The 26,751-nt window shown below is 41.8% G+C and overlaps 2 protein-coding genes across 4 annotated transcripts; one reads left to right on the forward strand and one right to left on the reverse strand.

Moving 5' to 3' along the window:
* Window positions 1-140: 140 nt before the first annotated feature.
* Window positions 141-7,789, reverse strand: LOC120033887 (xaa-Pro aminopeptidase 3-like). 3 transcript variants are annotated; one of them, XM_038980256.1, is made up of 10 exons: window positions 7,228-7,789; window positions 7,002-7,045; window positions 6,364-6,486; window positions 5,747-6,154; window positions 5,197-5,519; window positions 4,961-5,074; window positions 4,697-4,782; window positions 4,404-4,587; window positions 1,163-1,283; window positions 141-756 (listed from the first exon to the last, which is right to left on the reverse strand). In XM_038980256.1, the coding sequence occupies exons 1-10, from the start codon at window positions 7,233-7,235 to the stop codon at window positions 590-592; spliced, it is 1,578 nt and encodes a 525-aa protein (XP_038836184.1). In that variant the 5' UTR covers window positions 7,236-7,789; the 3' UTR covers window positions 141-589. The 3 variants fall into 3 exon arrangements, with proteins under 3 accessions (XP_038836184.1, XP_038836185.1, XP_038836183.1); XM_038980257.1 differs by having other exon boundaries at window positions 5,197-5,259; window positions 5,335-5,519; window positions 7,002-7,786; XM_038980255.1 differs by having other exon boundaries at window positions 7,002-7,788.
* On the forward strand, window positions 7,472-15,865 carry LOC120033888 (hsc70-interacting protein-like). Its single transcript, XM_038980258.1, has 13 exons — window positions 7,472-7,608; window positions 7,923-8,057; window positions 8,495-8,543; window positions 8,635-8,719; window positions 12,380-12,453; window positions 12,686-12,752; window positions 12,870-12,954; window positions 13,054-13,164; window positions 13,996-14,098; window positions 14,205-14,321; window positions 14,405-14,456; window positions 14,679-14,902; window positions 14,995-15,865. The coding sequence occupies exons 2-13, from the start codon at window positions 7,948-7,950 to the stop codon at window positions 15,124-15,126; spliced, it is 1,209 nt and encodes a 402-aa protein (XP_038836186.1). The 5' UTR covers window positions 7,472-7,608; window positions 7,923-7,947; the 3' UTR covers window positions 15,127-15,865.
* Window positions 15,866-26,751: the final 10,886 nt, after the last annotated feature.

The following is a 26,751-nucleotide window of genomic DNA, read 5'->3' on the forward strand; positions in this document are numbered from 1 at the left end:
GCTGTTTAATCAGCTACTTGATATGCCACACCTATCAGGTGGATTGATTATCTTTGCAAAGGAGAAACACTCACTAACAGAGATGTAAACACATTTGTGCACAAAATTTGAGGGCAATAAGCTTTTTGCGTCTATGGAACATTTCAGGGATCTTTTATTTCAGCTCATGAAACATGGGACCAACACTTTACATGTTGCGCTTATATTTTTGTTTAGTATACATCTGAAGCACTTTGAAGGGGTATTGGCGCCGGAAGACAGCACGCCCTCCCAGGCTCCCCCTGAGCCTGTGTAGGGATCAGATTAGTTTATTTTTTAACAGTGAAGTTTTGTTATTTTTGGTAGTTTTTTGTTGGTAGTTACGCTTTTTGGGAAAACCCTGTTTCCATCCCGCACAGTAGGTGTCGGGATGCACATTAAATTGTGCAATCGACAATACCGAAGAAGAACCCACTGAAATGTGACCCGTCACTCTTGAGAGGGATGAACACTCACTCTTGCTCACACTCAGCATTTTGAGGAGTGTATACAGTCACATTTCAGTTGGGAGCAAGGTATATACCCTCCCCATGTCTAGTCTCTCTCAGCCCTAACTCTGTGCACAGGCTCTTTCAACATCAGCAATGGTTTTGGGTGTGTCAGAGGACAGGATCAAGGGGTTTATCTCGTCTTGAATCACAACGTCGTCCTCTATTCTCACCCCAAGTCCACGGAATCGCTCTGGAACCTGGTCATCGTCCTCACATATGTACAGCCCTGAAAGAGAGAGATGGACTGGAGTGTAGTCACTTGATGCATTCATGCACACACATGCATTAAACACTGGAACAGTAGTGCTTCAGTGTTTGTATAGGAATCTCTGGTTGTTTCACTGGGAAGGCTGCGTTTACACTACACAAAACATTCTCCTTAGCAAAACATAAATGATGCTTGTGTAAAGTTACATTCTACCATGTAAACTATGTGGAGCCCACCGTGCGTGCGGTGAGTGGTGCAGTAATAAAGTGTTGCCTCTAAGGCAGAATAACCCTAGTGGAGTGTTAATCCAGCCTAAAAAGTGCACAGTTTTTCCAAGTTTGTCAATCAGTTGAATATGACTAATATGAAGAACTGAACTGTGTGAGTGAGAGAGAGATTGTACCCTGGCTCATGTATACAGTACCTGGCTCTATTGTGATTGCCATTCCAGGCTGGAGGGGCTGAGAGCGGGAAAGCTCAGGGGTATCGTGCACATCCATGCCCAGGTAGTGACCAACATGGTGGGGGCAGTAGCGCCGCGCCGCCTAGAAGCAGCAATACAGGTCACCGAAGCAACAAAGTACACTGCATGCTCAAGCTCTGCACTCAATGTTCCAATATCTCACGTAAAACTCATTCTGTGGTGATAAAGTTACCTTCCATTAAAAATCTAGGTTTATCTATGGTCAAGTTTCAGTTTGAGAAATGTAAGTTAATTTATTACTGCTGGTAGTCATCTACTTTTATCTATCAATGACATCTAAAATTTGTATTTCAGGAGGGAAGGATGAGTGTTGGTCCCATAAGTACAAATAAAAATGTATCTACCAAAATTACCACAGCTACACTATTGATTTCTTATTCAATGAGCATATATGCTAAATAAACCTGCACAACTGGACAACATTTGGATTGGAGTACACTATTAATCTCAATATTGAGGCATTTGCTAGTCAGGATTGTTAGCAAATATTTCAGTAATTGATTACACTTCAATTCGCAATCCAAAACTTTTGAAAGAGCACAGCTGCCCAATCAAATGTATATTAAACTTAGGTTTGGCTTGATTCCCCCCCCCCCCCCGAGTTGAATTGCTACAGGAAAGTGATGCCTCGATTATAGGTAGTACACAGGGATATTGTGCTTTACGAAGGGTATAATTAGGTCACTACTTTACAGTTTAAATGGGCCAGAAGACGTTATGGTCATTTCCTGACCACAGACCATTGGAGAGAGCAAAGTAAACACAAAATATCCAAAGTTCCAGGATTCTTTGCCCAGAAAATATTTTAACTGTGAGTGATAGGGTCCCTTCTTTCAGTTCTGTGTCTGCCTTTCATTTTGACATATTTATTGTCACATACACCGGATAGGTGCAGTGAAATGTGTTGTTTTACAGGGTCAGGCATAGAAGTACAGCACCCCAGGAGTAAATTAGGGTTAAGTGCCTTGCTCAAGGGCACAGTCAGATTTTTCACCTTGTCGTCTCATGTATTTGAACCAGCGACCTTTCAGTTACTGGCCTAACGCTCTGATCGCTAGGCTAACTGCCATCATGGGTAGGCCTAACACATTATAATAACGGTCAGTAATTAACCATTTACAAGGCATTTAAACAGTTTGCTCACCATTTATTAATCATTACTCCAACATTAGTACATCACACTACTTCAACAGTGTGATTGTTTTGGAATAAAATGTTCAATATATTTCCTTAAACATCCTGTGTTGTGTTCTTTTAACATTGACAAATTCTAAGCCAGGTTTTCCCAAACTAGGGGTTGCGACCCTATGTGTGGTCACCTGATTTGTAGTGGGGTCGCAAGAGAATTTGCATTTAGTTCATAGAACTGGGGTTACATCAGTAACCACCGGTAGCCGCTAAATGCAGTTGTAATGAACAGAGCGGTTTCTGTTTTCTTACTACAACCGAGTGGACAAGATTAGGCACTAAATCAGACTTGGGGTGATGTTCTTTTCTACACAGAATATCATACAACATTATTGCCTGATAATCTTCTGAATTTCCCAATACCTTTCTGATGCATGTCAGTCATTTCAAACCATACCGATTGAAATACTGTCAAAAATACTGTCAGTGATTTGTAATAGACTGTCATAGCCAACATTTTTAAAAAGTTAACATTGGCTGTTGATTACATTCCTTTTTTTACATGGTGGGGTCACTATTTATTTTATCAAAATGGGGTCCCAGGCCAAAAGTTTGAGAACCCCTATTCTAGGCCATTTTGAGACCATCTGGTACTGCTAGAATGCCTAACATGGCAATGGCATGTCCATCTTTTGGTGAGAAATTACACTGGTCACTCTAAACATTTATAAAGAACTATAAATCGAGAAAGCAAACCGATATCAATCGCTCCGGTGCCATTGCTGAAAGATCCTCCACCACACACCGGTCTTGCTGAATGCCTTCTCTCCAACCCAGCCTCCCAACACAAGCCGGTGTGATACCTAGGCTACTCCTGTGACGTGCTGCAATCCTTGGCCCCGACCTTTCGGTCTTCTCCCGACTACCACCCAGGCCTGATTATTGTGCAACCTCATAGGCCTAATATTTTAAATCGGAGTCTTAGAAAACGTATGGCTATTTCTCACGTTGATCGTTAAGCTACAAACGAACATGTTGCTATTGTCTACCCTAGACTCTTACACTGAGGATGATGAATTTAGGGACCGATGCCCCATAAACGGGGAAAGATTTTAGTGTTTTTACCATGTTGCATCCTGGGAGAAACTATACGCTTTCCTGGGTATTGCACCAGAGAACTCTGCCTGTTTTTCACATTCGACACGGAAGAAACTGCACGCTTGCATTTACATGTCTAGATTGTTGTCGGTAATTAACCATGTCTCTGGACTGTACGCATTTTGAAATCAGTGGTGTTAAAGACTGATTATTGTACTGTCTGAATCAAAATGTAAAATCCGATCTAGACTTGCCATTATTTTTGCTGCTTTTTAAAATCTTTATTTAACTAGGCAAGTCAGTTAAGAACAAATTCTTATTTAAAATGACGGCCTACCCCGGCTAAACCCTAACCCGGACGACGCTGGGCCAATTGTGCGCCACCCTATGGTACTCCCAATCACGACCAGTTGTGATACAGCCGGAAATCGAACCAGGGTCTGTAGTGACACCTCTTGCACTGAGATGCAGTGCCTTAGACCGCTGTGCCACAAGGGAGCCCTTTTACTGTCAGGAAATGTGCAATCTAACTCAGGTCCTGACATTTCTTACCCATCTGAATTAAAAAGGTCAATGGTCTGAAGTTTCTGCACATAAATGTAAGAATTTAGGATTATAAAGGACCTAAATGGTTTATTACTGAACGTTATTAGTATTAAAGTGTTTGTTATCCAATAGGGTTTTTGATACACAGCATTAACCTCTAATACCCTTTCCTAGCCATTGAGTCTCCGTGGTCCCCTTAAGCCACAAAATATAACCTATTACTTTCAATTAAATATTACTATTAAAACATTTGAGTAAATAAGTGATATTATCATTTACGTTGATGCTAAACACCCTTCAGTTATCTATGCATGCATTTGATACCATTATCAGTTAACCTGGACCTGGAGTTATTTTCTCCAACCATGGAACTACTTTGAGCAGAAGGACACAGCGACACTGAGCGTACCTTAAGTGCATCAGCATCACTGGTGGAGCCCTTCACGATGCCCAGCTGTTTGAGTTGGCGTCCCAGCAGAGTCAACATGGTGCTGTAGATGTGGTCCAGACTTACTCCTGGGGAGCACAGAGACAGACAGGCCTTCTGCACCTCCAACACCCCCTCATACAACTCTGCCTGGGCAGGGCTGAACCTGGGCTCACCATGCAAGAGAGGGGTAGAAAAGGAGACTTCATTAAAAGGAGGGAGAGAGGAGAGAAGGAGCAAACATCCAAAATGGTATCTCTGTTGATGCAACTTACTTTCCGTTCACCGGCCAGGTGCGAGTAATATCACTGACATAACAAAAGTATTCACACCCTCCATCAAGTAGCACCATCTCCCCATTCTGAGAGAAAGAAAAGACAAGGAATTGGGCAGTCTTGTTTGTCTGGACACAGACAGAGAGTTGCTGGTAGATGTAGTATGTACAATCGTGGCAATGCTGGGGTGTTAATAATTCTAAATCTTCTGACCTCAGAATTGTGGGCCCACATTCAGCAGCAACATTGCATATGTCCCTTCACCTTGACAATCTGGTTGTTGTTTATGTAATGAAGTGTATTGGCTCGGTTTCCCCCAGCAACCACAGGAGGATAGGCCAAGAAATTGGCTCCATGGGCACGGCACTCAAAATCAAACTGGGATTGAGAAATAGATTCACATGAACATTTCATCATTATCGTTGCTACCATAGGTGTTAAACCATATTTTCAATGACAACACACCATAATTATAAAGTGTCTAAAGACCTCTAACTCACCTTAGCATACAGTAGAGCTTCATCAATGTCCCCTTGAGAAATACCCATAGTCTTCTTGAATGCCTGATAGAGGGGATGCAGAGGGTTTACGTGAACAGTTGAGAGTGCTTCACTCATGGCGTGTGTGAGGTGACTCACCTGTGCTGTGATGCGACCAGCCTCCTTCATGAGAGCCACCTCGGCTGGGCTCTTGAGGGCCCTGAGGGAGTGTGTAAGGGGTCTGAGAGAGCGCACCATGGGCCCCCCTTCCAGCAGGGGCAGAACGTGGGTCTGGTGGAGCCCAGGGTGGCAGGGCTTGGAGCCATCATACCACACAGTGCTACCTGAGAGAGAGGAACAATCAGAGTAAAATTTTTAGTGATATAGTTTGTCTAATTTCTTTACATCACTTTGAAATGGTTCAAACAGTTGCATTTGTTCGGAATGAAAATTTTATCCACAATTTGGAGCTACGTTCCTCAGGCTTCTAATCCCTAATCTTTCATCCAAAAGAGTAACATTTACTCTAAAATATGTATGTTCGAATGACTTTCCCTTAGTTACCCCCTACCTTTAAGGCTTTTGAGTACAAGTCCCAATTCTTCTGTGCAGTGGACCCTCTCGACCCCAGTCAACGCTGCCGCCCCGTCCTTCCCTGACCTGGGCCCGTCCCACAGCTCCCTGGCCGGGTCCCTGCGGGGTACAAAGAGGATGGCCTGGTCCGGGCGGCCGGTACCACACAGAACCAGGGCGCTGTCTGGTTCAAGGATGCCTGTGAGGTAGAGGAAGTCCTGGTTCTGGTGGAAGGGGTAGGGGATGTCATTGGTCATGTAGCAGATTGGGTGGGACAGGACAATGACGAGGTGTTTGTTGGACGAAGCAGTGGGTCCCAGCCGATCTGCCTGAACCTCGATGAGAGAGGCCAGTCTTTGCCGACGGAGATCAAACTCTGTTTGGGTTAAGCCAGGGGTCACCTCACCTGTGACAGAGAGCAAGAAGGGGAAGAAGAAGTTATAAACCCACCATTTAAAACTCCCTGAAGCGACTGCACTGTACTACACAACAGTATTCATACCCATAGTTTGTGGTTGTGAATAAGATAACAATGAGCTTTGATATCGGGTAAATGCTGTAGAGTAACTGACTGGCAGAAATGGGACATAGCTGTATGCCCATGAGTACATTCACCATTTTTTATGAAGTGTGGATGAGTGAAGGGGCTTAGCTGGCCGAGGTATCTTGGTGGAACCTTCTGCGGTTTCCACCCTCCTGGTTTAACGGAGACATTCCGACATGGGCACCACAGATGACCTGCAGAGAGGTTACCAGTGAGGGAAAAGTTTGCTAATAAATTCAGTTATTTTTCACCTAGGTCTTACAGAATCTTCCACAATCAGCTGGCCATACAAATCTACATGATATAAGATTTTTATACATGACATTATAAGTTGATCCTATAATAAAAGTATGACATGTCATTGGGGAATAACATGTATTATGCCTTCCATCTTGCTGAGGCAAGCATTTGTGTTATACAAACATACAATGTGAAATTAGCTTGCATAAATCATAGGGAAGATCTCAAATGCATTCTCCACGCGTCTTCTTTTAAAACCCACTGGATGAGAAAGCAAGAGGTCCCTCCCCTCGGACCTTCTCCTCCAATAGGATTTGAGAAAAGGACGTAAAGCGTACACAATTGTGATCTTGACCCTGACTGCAGTAGTTAGATAAGCTCATTTGTCTGGACAGTGGCCAGATATAAAAATGACCTTCTACCATTGTAATAAATTTAAATACAAATAACCAAATATTTCACCACTCACCTTGACTCCAAAACTTTGAGTGTGACACCAATTGGGTAGCGGATCTGGTCAAAATGTTAAGTGAGGGCAACATTGTTGCAAGTCGGTTAGACTATCAGCGACAGTTAACTCCCATCATGATGTCCACAAGTAGTGGCGCTAAATTCTATTGCGGTATACACAATTACATAAAATATAAATACTTTAGCAGACTAAAAATCTAACGTAAACTATATAATACGACTACCTCTTCATACGACAGCCAACATGTAGGAATTTGTGACTGTATCATGTCGATAAATGCATCTGTCTGTCTGCCGTGCTTGTGAGGTGACAAGTTTCAGCCTCCCCTGTAAGACAATCGTTACCATTGGTGGAAGTACAATATTAGATTTTTTGATTGGATAGCAATTATATGACCTCTTTTGTTTGCGACTTGATCCATTCACGCAGGACCTCATCGCTTGTTTTGTTTGTCATATGTTTCTATCTAATTAATGCCTGCGTTAAAAACATCTACGGAACAACATACACCATCGACTAGTAATTTAAAGCGATTGTTGTAGCGGCTTGGTTGCACCCCTCTACTCGAAGCTACCCCTCGTTGAAGAGCTGTCTGGTCATACAGGTAGCTAATCTAACCCTCATATACTGTGTTTTATTGGAAATAATTAGCCTTTCTGGTTTGTTTTCCCTGATTTTATCATGCATTCAAATAATCCCCACGGCATGACTAACTCGACAGAATTCCAGAATATTCTATCCTCACAATCCATGCAACATTTCTGCACGTGCCCTGGGACAAACTGTTTTTTGAGATAAAGGAGTTAGCTAGTTTACTAATAATACTAAATGAGGCTGTGCAGCACATGTGTATGCTATCAATGCTCATACTTAGCTAGCAGTTTCATTTTTACTTCCTCGCACTTTCTTGTTGTGTAGCGTGTGCTGGACCTGTGAAGTGAGAATGGACCCGCGGAAAGTGCATGAGTTGAAGGCCTTCGTGAAGTTGTGCGACGAAAATCCCTCCATATTGCACCTTCCCGAGCTCGGCTTCCTCCGGGCCTGGTTGCAAGGGTCAGTTGATAATCCTTCTGTTTATCGCACAGCGTCAAGCTTGCAGTTGCTCTTTATCGTCAAAAGTAGCGGGCCACTATCTGTTATGAGTCGGATCAACCCATGTTCAAAACCCGGTTTATTCCCCGGATATCAATAGTATTAGAGTTAAATGAATGAAGTCATTGTTAATGCAATTTCGTGTGATTTTTGTTGTTGCCAATTCCCCAACTACCTGGAACGGGAATGCCGCAGTCACACCCACTCACTGCTGCTAAATATCAGGCATATTTCTCTCTGTCTGATAAGTCAGTACAAAGTACTTTATTAATTGAATAAAACATAGGAATTCCTACTGTACTAAGTAATACACCAACATGTACTGGCAGCAGTTGGCAAAATTGAAAGGCTCATATTGGAGAGAATTAAAATTTGAAAGAAGATTCTCTTTTTTTCAGAATGGGAGCTACAATTCCACAAGCCCCCCAAAATGACTCTTCATGCAAGGTATAAGTATAACTTGTTTCATATATCCATCCAGTTTCTATATTTGACAGCCTACCAGTACAGTTCGGCCAATAAAACAAATTCATTTCAGGGTGGGTGTCCATGTGCTGGAGCTCCTCCCCCTGCCTCTGCTCCTGAGCCCCATGCCCCCTCTGAGAGTGAGGAGAGTGAACTAGGTATGTCCATGGCAGCTTTCTCACACCTGGCCCACACATTTTCCCACAGTCACCCATTGAGTTCGTAAAGAAAATGGGTACACAGGCCAAAGGGTTATTGTCCCTGGAAATAATTTTTTAGACTCACACACCATACCAATAAATCCTCACCCAGACATGTACAGTTCCATTCCATCTAATACATTCAGTGATACAGTGAACAACAAACAATACGTTGCATGACCACACAGTTTGTAACGATGCCTTATAAACTGATTGCCAAAAAATAATAATTGCACCACTAAACAATAAATGAATTGCACTATAACGGTGACAAACGGTGCCCACAAACTGTTAAGGCCTACATAAAGCTGTCCCTACAGCAGTTCCAACTAGAGGTCGACCGATTATGATTTTTCAACGCCGATACCGATTATTGGAGGACCAAAAAAAGCCGATGCCGATTTTTATTTATTTGTAATAATGACAATTACAACAATACTGAATGAACTTAATATAATACATCAATAAAATCAATTTAGCCTCAAATAAATAATTTTACATGGTCAATTTAGTTTAAATAATGCAAAACAAAGTGTTGGAGAAGAAAGTAAAAGTGCAATATGTGCCATGTAAGAAAGCTAACGTTTAAGTTCCTTACTCAGAACATGAGAACATATGAAAGCTGGTGGTTCCTTTTAACATGAGTCTTCAATATTCCCAGGTAAGAAGTTTTAGGTTGTAGTTATTATAGGACTATTTCTCTCTACTATTTGTATTTCATATACCTTTGACTATTGAATGTTCTTATAGGCACTTTAGTATTGCCAGTGTAACAGTATAGCTTCTCCTCGCTCCTACCTGGGCTCGAACCAGGAACACATCGACAACAGCCACCCTCGAAGCAGCGTTACCCATTGCTCCACAAAAGCCGCGGCCCTTGCAGAGCAAGGGAAACAACCACTCCAAGTCTCAGAGCGAGTGACGTTTGAAACGCTATTAGCGCGCACCCCGCTAACTAGCTAGCCATTTCACCTCGGTTACACCAGCCTCATCTCGGGAGTTGATAGGCTTGAAGTCATAAACAGCGCAATGCTTGACGCACAACGAAGAGCTGCTGGCAAAACGCACGATAGTGCTGTTTGAATGAATGCTTACGAGCCTGCTGGTGCCTTCCACCGCTCAGTCAGACTGCTCTATCAAATCATAGACTTAATTATATCATAATAACACACAGAAATACGAGCCTTAGGTCATTAATATGGTCGAATCCGGAAACTATCATCTCGAAAACAAGACGTTTATTCTTTCAGTGAAATACGTAACCGTTACGTATTTTATGTAAGTGGTGGCATCCCTAAGTCTAAATATTCCTGTTACATTGCACAACCTTCAATGTTATGTCATAATTATGTAAAATTCTGGCAAATTAGGCAGCCCAAACTGTTGCATATACACTGACTCTGCGTGCAATGAACGCAAGAGAAGTGACACAATTTCACCTGGTTAATATTGCCTGCTAACCTGGATTTCTTTTAGCTAAATATGCAGGTTTAAAAATATATACTTCTGTGTATTGATTTTAAGAAAGGCATTGATGTTCATGGTTAGGTACACATTGGAGCAACGATTACGCCCCGCATCGATTCTATGCAACGCAGGACGCGCTAGATAAACTAGTAATATCATCAACCATGTGTAGTTAACTAGTGATTATGATTGATTGATTGTTTTTTATAAGATAAGTCTAATGCTAGCTAACAACTTACCTTGGCTTACTTCATTCGCGTAACAGGCAGTCTCCTCGTGGAGTGCAATGAGAGGCAGGTGGTTAGAGCGTTGGACTAGTTAACTGTAAGGTTGCAAGATTGAATCCCCCGAGCAGACAATGTGAAAATCTGTCGTTCTGCCCCTGAACGAGGCAGTTAACCCACCGTTCCTAGGCCGTCATTGAAAATAAGAATGTGTTCTTAACTGACTTGCCTAGTTAAATAAAGATTAAATAAAGGTGTAAAAAAAAAACGGTGTCCAAAAATCTCGATTGTTATGAAAACTTGAAATCGTCCGTAATTAATCGGCCATTCCGATTAATCGGTCGACCTCTAGTTCCAACAACACCTTACCACTGCTATACTTGGCTATCAGCGGAGCCTTGTCTGGCAGCGAAACAGTTTATTCAGCCTCATTTACTGCCTCTTTTTTTTTTTTTTTTACATGATATGACTGACTTGCTTAAACAAATGTGGTTTCTACTGACAATTGAGATGTACAAACTATGGCACAAGGGGACGACATTAAGACATTAATGAGCGAACCAGGGCGGATGTAGTCAATATAATTATTTGTTCTGCACTTTTGAAATGTACAGCGACATAATTCAGAACATGGGCTGTTCTTAGTGTTTTCCCTGTACACCAAATCAGAACCGTAGGATAAATAAAGGGGGCATATAAGCACACAATGAAAGCTCTTACAATATTCAATGATGACATTTCTCAAACAGGTTATAGGCTACATGTGCACTACTGAGTCAGAACAGTAACGTTAGGTGAAATTAAGAGGTGAAAATAAACCAAATTAATAGGGTGATGGGCTACTAACAGCTTACTACGCAACATATACTTAGTATTACTCTAGTATTACTTTCTTAGCTACAGTATACATATCTCCCTGGCATATTACATAATTTATGCAGCAGCATATAAAACATTTTTGGACTTGTGATGTGCTCACTTGAAGAGGAAGGTGGCGCAGTGGTCCTTTGCAGAAAAATTTTGTCATCAAAAAAAGACAAGAGGCCAGATTTACATTTCCGATTTGGATGACCGTTCAAAACTTATTTTCCCAGTCTGAGCTAATTTATTCCCGACTTCCCAGTTGCAATTCTTGCAGTTAGCCATTGTCACAAATTCCTTCCAAACCACTAATTGTTGAATTTGCGATTTACAATTTGTGTAATGTTTATGTCCAATGGCCGATGAGCACCGATGCATTTTATCTATTAAATTAAGGTTAAATAAAAAATACATTTAACTATAATTTCTCCATTATTTATTTTCATATGACAAGGATTTTCCAGTAGATTGTCGAATTGATGACTGCTAGCAAATATTTAGAAAGTAAGATGTTGACATGATCAGTCCAGTCAAAGCTACTGTACATATCGTGATTTGGCGTGATTTAATCTGTGGCCAATGACCTTGAGCCTTCTTGGAAGGGCACTACTAATGTAATTCTATGGCAGGAGCCAAAGGTCTTGAATTTTCGATGTCTACCCTTACTACTTGGTTGTGACTTGGTGTCCTCATGAGTGACAGAACACGGAGCCAATCACGGCGCAACGCTCCTATTTTCTGCTGGCTTGCCCTACCGCCACAGAAAGCACTGAGCTAGGCTGAAAGACCATATTTGTATTCAGCTTTATTAACTCAATGATATATTTATTTTACATTGTTTGCAAACTGATATGTGACTCGTATTAATGCCAAAATAACATGCAAAACAGGCAAGCCCACAAAAAAATGTGGGGCTCAAAACAGGTGGGGCTCTGTCCCACCTCTCCTGAATGACGGGTTGCCACTGTATACAACATACAATAACGGAATTAAAGGCGCAAGCTTTCAGTGTGTCTCATATCTACAAAAATGTTGAAGTCCTTGATGGATCCCCTTGCTTCTTCAGAGATCGACCAAGATGGGGTGATTGAGCCAGACACAGACGAACCTCAAGAGATGGGAGACTTAGAAAATCTGGAGGTGAGAATATTTACTCTACTGAAGACATCTGTTATTAATATAACATAAGGATGGGAGAGTGCATGAAGTGCTTTTCATTTGGGGAGTTTCTGCAGATGAGAACTAATGAGAAATGCATCTAGTGAGCATGCAAGCCCTGAAGAAGACTGCTTGGGAATTTCCCAGGCAAAGTAGAAGACCACATGGCATCTCATATGTCTTGCAGATAAATAGTGTGTTCTTGTTCCTTTAGGTGACAGAGGAAATGATGGACCAGGCCAACGAGAAGAAGATGGAAGCTATCGAAGCGTTAGGAGAAGGTGGGTTGGTTGTTCTAAGGTTCTTGCATTGACATTGCACTGACCTTGTAGTAAATCGGGAAGACATTTTAATGACCAGTGGTTATAAGTATCACTTTTTGTGGCTGTCAAATACAGGTGACTTGCAGAAAGCCCTGGACCTCTTCACTGAAGCCATCAAACTCAATCCACGGGTAGCTATCATGTATGCCAAGAGGGCTAGGTGAGTCCCACTGCTAGACTTAACAATGCCATACCACATGATGTGCTCTAGTACATGATCACGTAGTATTCATACAGACTGACGTATGTTCTTTGCCAGCGTCTACATCCGGATGCAGAAACCCAATGCAGCTAAGCGGGACTGCGACAGAGCCATTGACATCAACCCAGATTCTGCACAGCCCTACAAGTGGAGGGGGAAAGCTCACAAGTATGCTGCTAGATAGGCTGCATATTCAAACTCAGACACAATGCAGTTGTATATGATTTATAAGTAATACAATATAGGGGTGTGCCGAGTAGTCGGACAAACTGAGGATCGTAAGGGATATGAGCAATTTTCTGGATGCGATTGTGATCGGTGTATTTTGTTATTATCTGTGATCGGAAAAAATACATTTGAGTGTCAGCACACATCTTTCTCAAGTTAGTCAGTCATGTGCAAGGTTCTATATGGTCTAAATAGCTCAACTGGCTGTCTAAAGAAAAGGGCTGGCTGTACGTTGATCATGCTGCTCTGATTGGATAGAGTGAAGTTGTATTTCTCTGTCCACTCACGTCATAATTTCACCAGATCAGTTTTCCTTGCATATTTTTCGGTCTGATCATTTAGGTTGCTGCTTCCTGCTACTATGATAAATCACATGGCGAGGACGTTTGCTATCAAGCTATCAATGTGCATAATGACTAACATGCGAGGCATGGGTAGGGGGGGGAAATATGAAACGCTGATGGGCATTCTGAGTGTCAGGAAACTTGGCTGCCCGATGCAAGTTGAGGACACAGACACACACCTCTGCGCGCTGCTCCTAATCTGCAGCTTTATTTTGCAGTGGATGTGCAAGGAGGTATTTTGTCAACATCTAATAAGTCCATAGTTAAATAAAGGTTAAATAAAATATTATAACACTTCTGTTTTTTCCCGGTCACGAGTATCATCCGATCCGACTATCAACTGTCAATTTACAGATACAATTACGAGTATGGCCATTTTGGCACACCCCTAATACAATACTTTGTCACTTTCCTCTTTATGTGTCAGGTTGCTGGGGCACTGGGAGGAGGCAGCGAAGGACCTGGCCACTGCCTGCAAACTGGACTACGACGAGGACGCCAGTGCCATGCTGAAAGAGGTCCAGCCCAAGGTACCCAGCCACTAACTGTCTTTTTGAAAGCAGAGCAGTTTCAAGGTTGTCTGGTCAATCAGTGTGTTCTGGTCTGACTTTCAACTCATGCTCTTTCTCTACTCAGGCTAACAAAATAATTGAGCACCGGCGCAAGTATGAGCGCAAGAGGGAGGAGCTAGAAATCAAGGACAGGAAGGAGAGGGTAAAGAAAGCGAGGGAAGAGCATGAGAAAGCTCAGAGGGTGAGTGTTTGGTGCAAGAACAGAAAGGAGAATAAGAATTTCAAAATAGTGTCTCAACGTAAATATTTTTTTTAACTGCATAGGAGGAGGAGGCTAGACAAGCAGCAGGAGGAGGTGGCTTCCCAGGTTTCCCAGGTAAGAGAGGGAATATGGGTTCATGAAATGTCTTGACAATAAGTTGATTAGCTCAATCAGGTTTGTTAGTGCAGGGTTTGAACAAAGGCCTGTAATCCCTGGTCCTGTAGTTCTCCAGTATCTGGGCTGGTGACCACTGCTCTACATTATCTGACCATCGCCCATGGGTCCATTGGAGCCCTGTAATCGCATTAATCCTGGGTTCCTTGTCTCATGCTGTAGGTGCTGGCGGTTTCCCAGGGGGTGCTGGCGGTTTCCCAGGGGGTGCTGGCGGATTCCCAGGGGGTGCTGGCGGATTCCCAGGGGGTGCTGGCGGATTCCCAGGGGGTGCTGGCGGATTCCCAGGGGGTGCTGGAGGATTCCCAGGGGGTGCTGGAGGCTCTCCTTTCGGCATGCCTGGTCTGGGAGAGCTCTTTAACGACCCAGAGGTGCTCAACGCCATGAAGGTACGACACTCCTTAAATTGAAGTGTTAGCAGTCTTAAAGTTAGCCCTTGGATTCCATATCTAATCCCATCTCTCTTGTGTGTTTTCTCAAGGACCCTGAGGTGATGGCAGCTTTCCAGGATGTGGCTCAGAACCCAGCTAACATCGCCAAGTACCAGGGTAACCCCAAGGTCATGGCCCTCATCACCAAGCTGAGTGCCAAGTTCGGGAGCCCTTCGCCCTAGGTGAAGGAAAAAGAGGGGAGCGGGAAGAAGAACGAGTGGTGGGAGAGTAGCAAATGGATGTTGTCAGGTGTCGGGAGAGCTAAAAAGCTTATTTGAGATTATTCCACTGTGTATGGATCAAATGGGTAATGTTGATGGGCAGATGGGTAAAGAGGAGACTAGAGGCATGCAGCAAGTTTTACACTAGACAAGTGTTTGTGGAGGGGGGGTCAACAGCAACTCTTATACTGTATGTTCTTAAATGGAGCCCACCTATTTGGGGCTGTTAGCTCTTAGTGGTTACTCAAGCCAACTCATGGACACTGATGGGAGCACTACTGGTTAATGATGGGGAATCAAAACAGCCTGTCAGAGCCTTCTCATTCAGAATTCCCATTGACTCCTCTTCCCACCCACCCCATCCGTTGTTGTTTTTTACCTGAATCTGGAATAGTCAAACAGGACTCACACATTAGACACCAGCTCTGAGGAACATTTTAGAGACATTATTATATGGAGTTGTCATCTTCTGTGTTCTCTACTGAGCCATTTAAAATGGCTATTTGTTTTCTATCAGGAGTGGATGTGGTAAAGCTATTTCCCTCAGGTTTTCTGTTTTACTCACTTTCACTGTAACGTACATTTTTTCATGTCTGACTCCTTCCAAATGCAAAAAACAAGTAATTGTAACTCTTTTGTTTGGTTTTGAAACCGTAATGGAAATATCAATTCAAATCAATAAATATTTGGTTGTTGCAAATTATTTTGTCATGGTTGTTTTAATCAGATGAGTTGGTTATTAAAATGTAAATTCCCATTATTCCCCATGGTGAACACAGATCATGGCATTAGGAAAACGTTTCATTTCACCAGTTCTGAATGCCCTTGGTGCATTTGTCAATTAGTTCCCAATAATTTATCATTAATCTACTTGTCAAGAGGCACAAGGCGTGTACATTCTTTGGCTACAATCAGAATGCATCATATCACATTTATTTGTATATATCCACCAGTGGAGGCTGGTGAGTGGAGGATGGCCATAGTAGTAGCTGGAATGGAGTAGATGAAATGTAATTTGTGGATGGAGTATTCCATTCCAGCCATAACTATGAACCGTCCTCCACTGATATCCACTGAAAGAATCGCGTTGGTTCCCATTTCAGTCATGCATTTGGTCACGTGGGTCAAACAAACACCCTAACATATTGGTTGACAGTAGAGCCTCCCACAATGCATAATGAAGTTGTTGAAGAGTAACTGCAGAAACTTGCAGGGATACTGTATATAATGAGATGGCTTGCCTCCGCCCTAAGAAACATGTAGGCAGGCGCAAGTCAGACAATTGTTATCTCCATAATGCTTCGAAAGGCAGTGGCAATCACTGGGCGCGTTCATCATTGCAGACGATTTTAAAAGCAAGGCGTGACTGACTAATTTACAAATCACCTTGCATCATAAATAACTATTTAATATTGTTTGTAGATAAGTCAGTCAGTCACAATTCACCCATGAAGATCACAGTTTTGATGCTCTATAACATGTTTCCATCCACAGTTTTATGTTAATAAAAATAAGAAAAGACCGCTCTGATGGAAACAGGAGGTTTCGGTATAATTGTAAAAATGCTACCGATAAATTGTTAGTATGACATGGTGGATCTTGTGAAAATGGCGATTAAAACGCCCTTGATGCGCAAATATTGATATAAAAACCATCAAAGTAAACTTGGAAACACGATGATACGGTGTGTGGTCCTCCCACTACGACTCCAGAAATTGTGGGGTTTTTATAAGGTTTTTTGACATGCTTAACTAACTATAAGCTAGTAGGGCTTCTTATGCATTAAAGTTTGAAAGTGCTCTGTCTAACCATGAGGCCACAGCCTGAAATTGCAACAAATGTATCTGAGCATAAGATATGAACAAGCAGTCTGAAATGTGTGTGTGTATGAAATATGTGTGGGTATGAAACAAATGTATCAGCAGGTGGGCGCTGTACTGTGTGACTGAGACTGTGCTAATCTTAGAGAGACACAGGAGGGGGTGAATCATGAGACTGCTGACTGTGGTGTACAATGGACTATAACCCAATACTATAACAAACGTGATTAGCAACTATATCATATGTGATTGAATACTATAACAAACGTGATTAGCAACTATATCATATGTGATTGAATACTATAACAAACGTGATTAGCAACTGTATTAAATGTGATTTGATATTGACAACCTGTTGGTCTGGGCGCCTGGATGTCTGTGTGTGTGTGCTGGAAGTAACAGTTAGCTCAGATAAGAAGCTGGGAAGCTGTAGTTAGCCTTGAGCGAGAACAGTGGACATTGTATACAGGTGCAGATATCTCAGACAATGTTATAAAACTGTCTGACCCCAGTCTCTGGGATGAAGGAGCGTAATCTACACAGCAACAATGAAGGGATAACAGAGAGCGCAAAGAAGCTGGGACCAGCTTGTGTGCCAACATCAACGATAGGCTGGGTGAGTCTAAACCACGCCCAGTCTCTACTCTGACAGGCCGGCTCGGAAGCGGGAACTATCTCTGTCACGAGTATAAAATACTATCTTTGTCAGAAACAAATCAGTTCCTTGTCCCACCCTGCGGGGTGGTGCAGTGGACCCGTATATACGAAAAATGCATTTGCCATTTATTAACTTTTGAATTAAACAATTATTTTGATCAAGTTCAGGTGTCCTATTGTTCCTATCTCAGTTGAACTTACGCAACCCTAACAAAACCACGCAGTTTATTAGGATAAAATGAAATAATTTCTGATGAACTTCAAAGGGGTGCTGAATGTGCACGGTGATATTGATGCTCCTTTCCAATAAATATTGAGGTTCTGATTCTGGTGAGATGATGATCGATGCTTGACTGCTGTTTACTAAATAAAATATTATCGCTCTTATCCATAATAGTCATATTATGTAGGCTATTAGCTGCATAATTTATTTCATCTGTAGCCTAATCAACTGCATGCTTTCCCGGCGAGTCATAGTGGGAGGACCACACAACATGTCATCACGTGATTCCAAGTTTACTTCATGAATATTTGTATATAAAAGCGTTTCCACCGACATTTCTCACACAATTAATTTTACCAACAGAAAAAGATCCCATATTTTTTTGGTCGACATTTGGACAGTTTAACGTAACATTTTCAGTTTCCATCAGGCCTGTCATTACACTTACACATTACACTACTCACATAAAAAAGTTGTAAGGAAACCTGGTTACTGGTGGGAAAATGCGCATATTTTCTTTATGCTGATCTTAGAATATAAAGATAAATATCTGTAGCCAATTGGATGGAAACCTAGCTACTGACTAATTGGGCCTTGTGTACAACAGGTGATCTCACTGCTGTGGCGGGGCAGGGCTAATTTTCACAGGCTATTTGTCTTCCTTCTGTGGATTACCATCTTGTGTCACGTGGGACCAGTGTCTAAAGCCTGTCGCATGATTCCCAGTCGAAACAGTTCGCAAAAAAACATTAAGAGACATTTTGTGACGTTTCTGTTCGTTTTGCTGTTTTTTGTCGCATGTTCGTGCACACACTTTTTTGTTTGTTGTTGAGGCAAATCAAAGTTCAATAGCTGAAATCTACCCGCTTCCTCGGTGACTGGTCAACAGTACTACTCCGAGTAGGAGTACGAACGCAATCACTTTTCACCCGGTTTAAACTACTCCTACTTTCCCGGTTTAAACTATCCCGAGTAGGAAAAGTGATTGCATTCGTTTTGGAACGGGTTTGCCTCCTGGGCGTGAGCCAGGTGCCCGCTGTGGCTGACAGCAAAATCGGCTCAAAACAAAAGTGACATAATTAAGCACATGGAGTGATGAGTAGGATTCTGTGTTTTTACATGAAAAAAAACCACTTTATCTGCCATCTGTGGCGGATGAATCAGAATTAGTTGGGTAACATAGATAATTAAGATGTTTTATTTGCATAATATGCTTATGTGAGATACTTGTCATTAGAATGTATCCTTTTGGACTATAGTGTTGGCAGTTGCACTTTCCCTCAGCTGGGGCTCAGTCACCTGGGGCCCAGAGAGGGGGAGGTCAGGCTTGTCTATCACATGTCCCTGGTGCTATGCAGAATATCAGAAAGGGAAGAGGACAGAATGGAACATTGTCTTCATATATGAATGTGTCTTTACCTATTCTTAAACCATGTGAAGGGATGGTGTGATTAATGGGGAACCAATTACTTGTCTCCACAATGTCTGTGTGCCAGTCACTCCCTCCTTTTCCCATTAGGGGGAGGTGTATGGCAGTGTCTGGAAACATTGTATGTCCTCTCTGATCTTACACTTATCCGGGGATAGTGTAGGACCTAGAGGCTCACTCCCCTCAGTGAGCTTGTCCAGGAGTGGTGTTAAGAGGGGGTTTACTTGAGATGGGAGTATCTAGAGTTGACAATTGATATATGCCATTGGATGAGCTAATGGTTCTGTTCTATGCCGTACCAGGGAGAGACGGTTCCCTTTTGGAGTAAGAAGGCCAGACACTGGTCTTTACAATGAAAACTGTTGACACAGCAGTAACTGTCTGCTATGGTTTATATATATCTTTCTCAAGTAAAAGTCTTTCTTTGTGAACTGTTCCTAAGATCTGTTATTCGTCATGTAAGTTGAGAGGGGTGTATCTTGGCTATAAAACATCTTTGTACTTTTCTGTTGGTACTTCTCAACGGTTCATTAGAAATAGTGAATTGTTGAAAGTCAAATGCTATTGCAAAGTTTATTATTATTAAAGATGTAGTTTAAGTATAACTCTGACTGGTGTGTAGTTTGTAACTCTCCTCATTTGGTAAAGCAGAAATATGCCACCACACATCCCAATGAAACGTAGTTTGAAAATGCAAAATGTATTTTATGTAAAAGAGATGTATGTTTCTGGAAGATGCACCATGCTGCCTTGTTGACAATATGACCGAGCGGGCGCAGATTACTGTTTGATTTAAAAAGTGTGTCATGACGTTGCCTGTTTAGGTACATAAAGCCCATCCCCCTCTCCCTGCCACTCACTGCCTCCCCCTTTCCTCCTTCAACCCATGCTGTGGTCACAGAGAGACGTTGTAAATTCCTGAGAATCTCCTCATGGCCAAACAGTATTAAAGAGAGGGTAAACTTTCAGGACAAAGGGTTTTCTTCCACCTCACAGAACTTGAGGTACGAACACATTTCATGTTCCTGAAAAAGTATAAAAGATCGGTGAAGATTCCAGCTATTAACCGGTCCGTTTGTCACAACTGGGGAAACTCATGGGAGACTGTGGCTACATTACCATACCGCTGTTTATATAATAACCTCAGATATGAGGTTTACATCTAATTGTTGTATAATATGAATGAGTGAGTATGATACTGTTTGTATAATTGTGTAATATGATTTTGGACTGTTTAATGAAGAAAAATACAAATCCCTTTTTATTTGAACTAAATCCGAGGACCCGCCCCTGAGCCCAGTTAGGGTCAGACATCCTGGGACAGCCCCTTTCTACAATCCTAATAAAACCCCAACTCTGAGAAATTATCACTAGACCATGTTTTTCTCCATAGGAGGAGAACGAAGGTTGAGTACCATTGCTGAATCTGTTAACCATACCACGTGGTTAAACTCTTAGACGAATAAGAACAAGTCTTTGATATTGACTACTAGTCTGCAGCTAGGAATTCGGTATCATTGAACGCGAAGAACGACAACCGCCGAAACATCCATTCTATAACGAATGTCACTCTGAACTATCCACAATAACCAAGACAGAGACAGACGGAACTCTCCAACAGAAACTAACTTTTCACCAGCGATCAAGACGACACACTGAGCGTAAATATATATATATTGATTGCAATTGTTCCCGAATGAGTGAGCGTCCATGTGTAAAGGATTAGCATGTCAATTGTTATAATTATGAACTCTGTAGTGACTTCTTGGTCGACCCCCAATTTTCCCTTTGTCTAACAAGCCGCCATGCCGTTTCAGCCCACTAGGGCATATTTCTCCCATCATTTCATGTAACCATTTTAAGTTTGTTTGTTTGTTTATGCATTTCTGTGAATTACTTAGTTAGTAATAAATAAATGATTTAAGACAATTGATATATGGATGACTCATAGTGAAGACTGGGTTCGTGCAGATAACCAACAATTTACGACATTTGGAATGAGACTAAAGTGAGGTAAAATAAATCATTTTCATATCTGATCAATAGTCTTCTGATTAATATCTGAAAGGTTATATTGGGAAATTATAACTTTGTAATCTGACTACTTTCCCTGGTGCCCCCAAATTCATAGTTAGTTACGTTATTATTTAGTTGATCGCGTAATAACTAATTACAGAGAATCTTTGATAAAAACTATAAGTCTTCAATTTAATGACAGTAAAGACACGACAAGTGCCTACTCCCTCCCTTTTGCCGCCACAATGACGAGACAGGCCATTGCCCGGTTCAACCTGGATCAGAGTAATAGAACTCCCTCAGTGGGAAATATGTACAGGATTCTTTAATGAAGTGTTTGTTGTCATTCATTGTTACGCACGCCTCTATAAAGAGGGAACGCAACTCCCTGCTGCAACTCAACTCTCCGTGAAGCGAAAGAGGTATGGACCGTAGGTGCGAGAAAGGACGACAAAGGCAGAATTTACCGTTACTAGGATTTATTTCCTACACAGTAATATGGGGAAAAGGGGCTGGACGGAACCAAAGGAAAGAAAGTAAATATCAAAGCTCCCCCTCTCCTATCTAACCTGCCTACCCACTTAACTTACCTAACTTAGCACCACCTGGTGCCCTAACCAAAATACAGGGGGTGGTCCGCCCAGGTCTTACCTAGTGTGCCTAGACATTGAATATACTACGGGTATATGTATGCCCTCGGGCCTCTTGCCTAAGCACTCCCTAAGTGCCTTCCCCTTCCCCCCTGGGAACAAATGAAACAGAATAATTATTAACAATTTCACAAACACTTTACAACAAAACTGAGTAAACTAACTCAGGCCACTAAAGAACTTTTGACAAAGCAACAAACACAGAACATATCAAAGCTGCTACCAACAACAACTAACACATTACATACCACACTTTCTGTTAAACAACCAACACTATATCATAATCTAATTCTCCAGCAAGGATCTCAGCCTGCCTATCATCTCTCTCTCTCTCTCTAATCTCTCCAAAATATTCAATCTTCTCTCTCTCTAATCTTTTCTCCAAAATATTCAATCTCCCTCTAACCTCCAATCATTTATCTTTCTCTCCTGAACAGAACACTGGCTTTATATCTTCAGGTGGCAATGGTGATTAGAGTCAGCTGCTTCTTGACGAGGGGGCGGGGTCAGCTCCAATCATCAATTAGCCTGGGGTCGACCAATCAGCTGGTTGGGGAGGCTTCCAGGAAGCCATCTCCTGAAACACACACACTCAAATACAACACAGAAACTGGGGAACGTAACATTCATTCAATGAGAAGCCTCGTTTTCGTGCACATTTTTCCATTTGAGAAATACTGCACCAAACATCTTAGTTAGATGTACAATTTCCAATCTCAGACCTCATCGGCAAAAACATCTAAACGAATTACAGATTTCTTGATTTAGTTTACATTAACTATTTTGAGGAAGCTATGTTGTTGATATGTCATCGCAAGAGGGACACAGTAATATTGCCACTTAAAAAAACTTTAAAAAGGACTACCTTTTGAAAAGCAACGAATCCCTTTGAAAATGGCCTATGTTGCATCGAGTTGAGTCAGAAACAGTTATTCTAGTGTCCAAATTGACTACAACGTGTAAATAAAATAATTTTGGTAATAAAGTCAGTCTCATCCAAAACGGATTTTGGAACATCTGTGCGTCACAACGGATAAATTAAGGTTGGGTTTTGATTTGAAGATGTTCATTTGGCCACTAACATGGCGTGAACAGCTGCAGTGATTGCTCTCTATCCAATAGTATAGACCAGGGTTTCCCAAACTCTGTCCCCGGGGCTCCAAGGGGTGCACGTTTTGTTTTTTGCCCTAACGCTACACAGGGAGTATACGAGGCACAGATGTTGTCTTCGCCTAGCCAACTTCTACTAAACTCAGCAACAAAAGAAACGTCCTCTCACTGTCAACTGCGTTTATTTTCAGCAAACTTAACATGTGTAAATATTTGTATGAACATAACAAGATTCAACAACTGAGACATAAACTGAACAAGTTCCAAAGACATGTGACTAACAGAAATGGAATAATGTGTCCCTGAACAAAGGAGAGGTCAAAATCAAAAGTAACAGTCAGTATCTGGTGTGGACACCTGCTGCCTTAAGTACTGCAGTGCATCTCTTCCTCATTGACTGCACCAGATTTGCCGGTTCTTGCTGTGAGATGTTACCCCACTCTTCCACCAAGACACCTGCAAGTTCCAGAACATTTCTGGGGGGAATGGCCCTAGCCCTCACCCTCCAATCCAACAGGTCCCAGACGTGCTCAATGGGATTGAGATCCAGGCTCTTCGCTGGCCATGGCAAAACACTGACATTCCTGTCTTGCAGGAAATCACGCACAGAACGAGCAGTATGACTGGTCAATCAATCAACCAGGCTATGAGGGGTGGCCAGTCCTCTTCTGGCTGTGCCGGGTGGAGATTATTACAGAACATGGCCAAGATGTTCAAATGCTCATAGATGACCAGCATGGTCTAATAATAATAATCACAGTGGTTGATGAGGGTGCAACAGGTCAGCACCTCAGGAGTAAATGTCAGTTGGCTTTTCATAGCCGATCATTCAGAGTATCTCTACCGCTCATGCTGTCTCTAGAGAGTTGAAAACAGCAGGTCTGGGACAGGTAGCACGTCCGGTAAACAGGTCAGGGTTCCATAGCCGCAGGCAGAACAGTTTAAACTGGAGCAGCAGCACGACCAGGTGGACTGGGGACAGCAAGGAGTCATCAGGCCAGGTAGTCCTAAGGCATGGTCCTAGGGCTCAGGTCCTCCTCCGAGAGAGAGTTGTTGTTGCCATCCTGTATCTGTCCCGCAGGTGTGATGTTCAGATGTACCGATCCTGTGCAGGTGTTGTTACACGTGGTCTGCCGCTGCGAGAACGATCAGCTGTCAGTCCTGTCTCCCTGTAGCGCTGTCTTAGGCATCTCACAGTACGGACATTGCAATTTATTGCCCTGGCCACATCTGCAGTCCTCATGCCTCCTTGCATCATGCCTAAGGCACGTTCATGCAGATGAGCAGGGACCCTGGGTTTCTTTTGGTGTTTTTCAGAGTCAGTAGAAAGGCCTCTTTAGTGTACTAAGTTTTCATAACTGTGACCTTAATTGCCTACCGTCTGTAAGCTGTTAGTGTCTTAACGACCGTTCCACAGGTGCATGTTCATTAATTGTTTATGGTTCATTGAACAAGCATGGGAAACAGTGTTTAAACCTTTTACAATGAAGATCAGTGAAGTTTTTGGGATTTTTAAGAATTATCTTTGAAAGACAGGGTCCTGAAAAAGGAACGTTTCTTTTTTTGCTGAGTTTAGGAGCAAACCGAACCTAGTATGCTGAGCAACTTTAGTATTCTCCACTGGTCTCACAAGACCGAGGTAAAGTTGGTTTTATATTCACATATTCGGACATTCAACAGACATTCGCCAAAATCCATTTTAAATATAAAAATCAAAAACGAATTCACCGTTTGTCACAGAATCATCAAGCTAGATAGGATTAATTCTATAAATGTCTAGCATACTTTTACAACCTTTATTTGAGGAATAATTCCAGTTTTGATTTGATATAGGGCATGTAGTCCATCTATAGGGCGTGTGGTCAAAGTTCTAACGAGTCTGTTACAGCCTATTAGAAGGGGCTTGGCAGAATATTCTGCATCTTCAGTCATATAAAATTAGATTACAGGAAAAAACTATGTGATGAAGGGGTCAGGCCTGACTAACAAAGAAGACAGGTGGATGGATCAAGAGGACCAAGATAACCAAGAGGATCAACATGGACATTCCACAGTGGAAATAAGGAAAACTATGAGTGAATCATAACATATGTATATATAGTATGTATATATATCAGCATGGGTATTGAAAGATACCAGAAGGTGGATAACAAAAAAAGCACTAAAATAAGAAGTAGATGGTACATGTTTTTGAGCTAAATGTATACATTATGATTTGCCTCTGAACTGTATGTGAACCCCTCTGCAATCTACTGAAACTAACCATTAAAAACTAGGACTTCAACCAAGCTGTCCCTATGCTATTTGCTCTCTTAAACTGCTAGTACAAAGCCTACGTGAAAATTGGGTTTTTCACAAAAGATAATGAAGAAGAAAAAAATATCACCTGGCCCAAATCAGCTCTACATAATTCAGCAGGGAGGTGTGCAACTACCACACATTATACCCATTATACCAGTGTAGAAACTACGTCACCTACATAGCTATTACCAAATCCCCTTCAATTCACATTCCTTGCAGAAAGAACTATTTGCAAACCTTTTAAAACGTCCAGAAAGACAGTGGTCTTAGAAGGGTATTTATACTTTAAACTACATATTTATGTGAATGGATGTGGATGAAAGAATTCTGTCAGTGTTTTAATGTCCTAGTTGAATATTTATTTCTTTACCTCCAACTCTATATATCCAAATGAGCCTATGAGGACCTTGGGGATCAGATTTACCATTATACCCTTTGATCAAACGTATAACAGACAGACACTGCTCAAAAGGAGTTGTTTGTGATATCTAGACTCAGTTGCCACTTTATTAGGTTCACCACCCTATTCACAAAAATAAATTGCTCCTACATACACCAAGTCCAGTGGTCTTGGCTTGCTAGACAATAAAGCATGCAGAGAAGTATTCAGGTAATCTGTTACTGTTTGTTTGAACTTTAGAATGTGCAAAATGACAGGACAGTCTGTGATGGTCTTTCGTAACTCAGAAAAGTTCCAAAACTGTTTTTAAATAATTCCAACACTCAACTTGTACTGACTGTAATAAACTCCAACTGGACTTAAAAACTTGAACATTCTATCTCCTTTCTCAGTTTAATCAACAGTTTTGAATTCACGCTGTTCCAGATGCAAAGGGGGTTGTACCTATAAAGTGACCACTGTATCTATAGCCTTTCCACAATGTGTTCTGGGAATAAGAGGGGTATTAAACATTTGGCTGTAAGTGTTGAACAGTTGAATCTATTACCTCAGGAAAAAATGCCTGAAAAAGGAAATACTGATACTGGAAAATACATTTTGGGAGGTTTAATGTACTTTGATGTAGGTTTGATATACCTACTGTAGTTATTGTAATTCATGTTACATATATTTCTAAATCCCACATGGTGATCTCAAGGAACCTTGCTGTTTTTATGTCTTCGCCATTAGGGGAGGTGTTATTTTAATTCTGCATTAGGCTAACAGGAAATACAGAAAAAAGGAGGGAAATTCTCAGACTTACAGTAGCTTACAACAAGGTTGACTAGGTGTTTTCAAGGTAAACTTCTGGCTCCAATGGGTCGTGTAAAGCAGAAAAACGATCTTTGGGGAACCCTTTGCTACAGGGTGTGGGAAGGGGGCAAAGCACAGACAGCGAGAGAACAATGTAGTATGGAACTGTGAGGGACAGATTTTGTTTT

The sequence above is a fragment of the Salvelinus namaycush genome, chromosome 41 (assembly GCF_016432855.1).
Source record: "Salvelinus namaycush isolate Seneca chromosome 41, SaNama_1.0, whole genome shotgun sequence".
Taxonomy (NCBI): domain Eukaryota; kingdom Metazoa; phylum Chordata; class Actinopteri; order Salmoniformes; family Salmonidae; genus Salvelinus; species Salvelinus namaycush.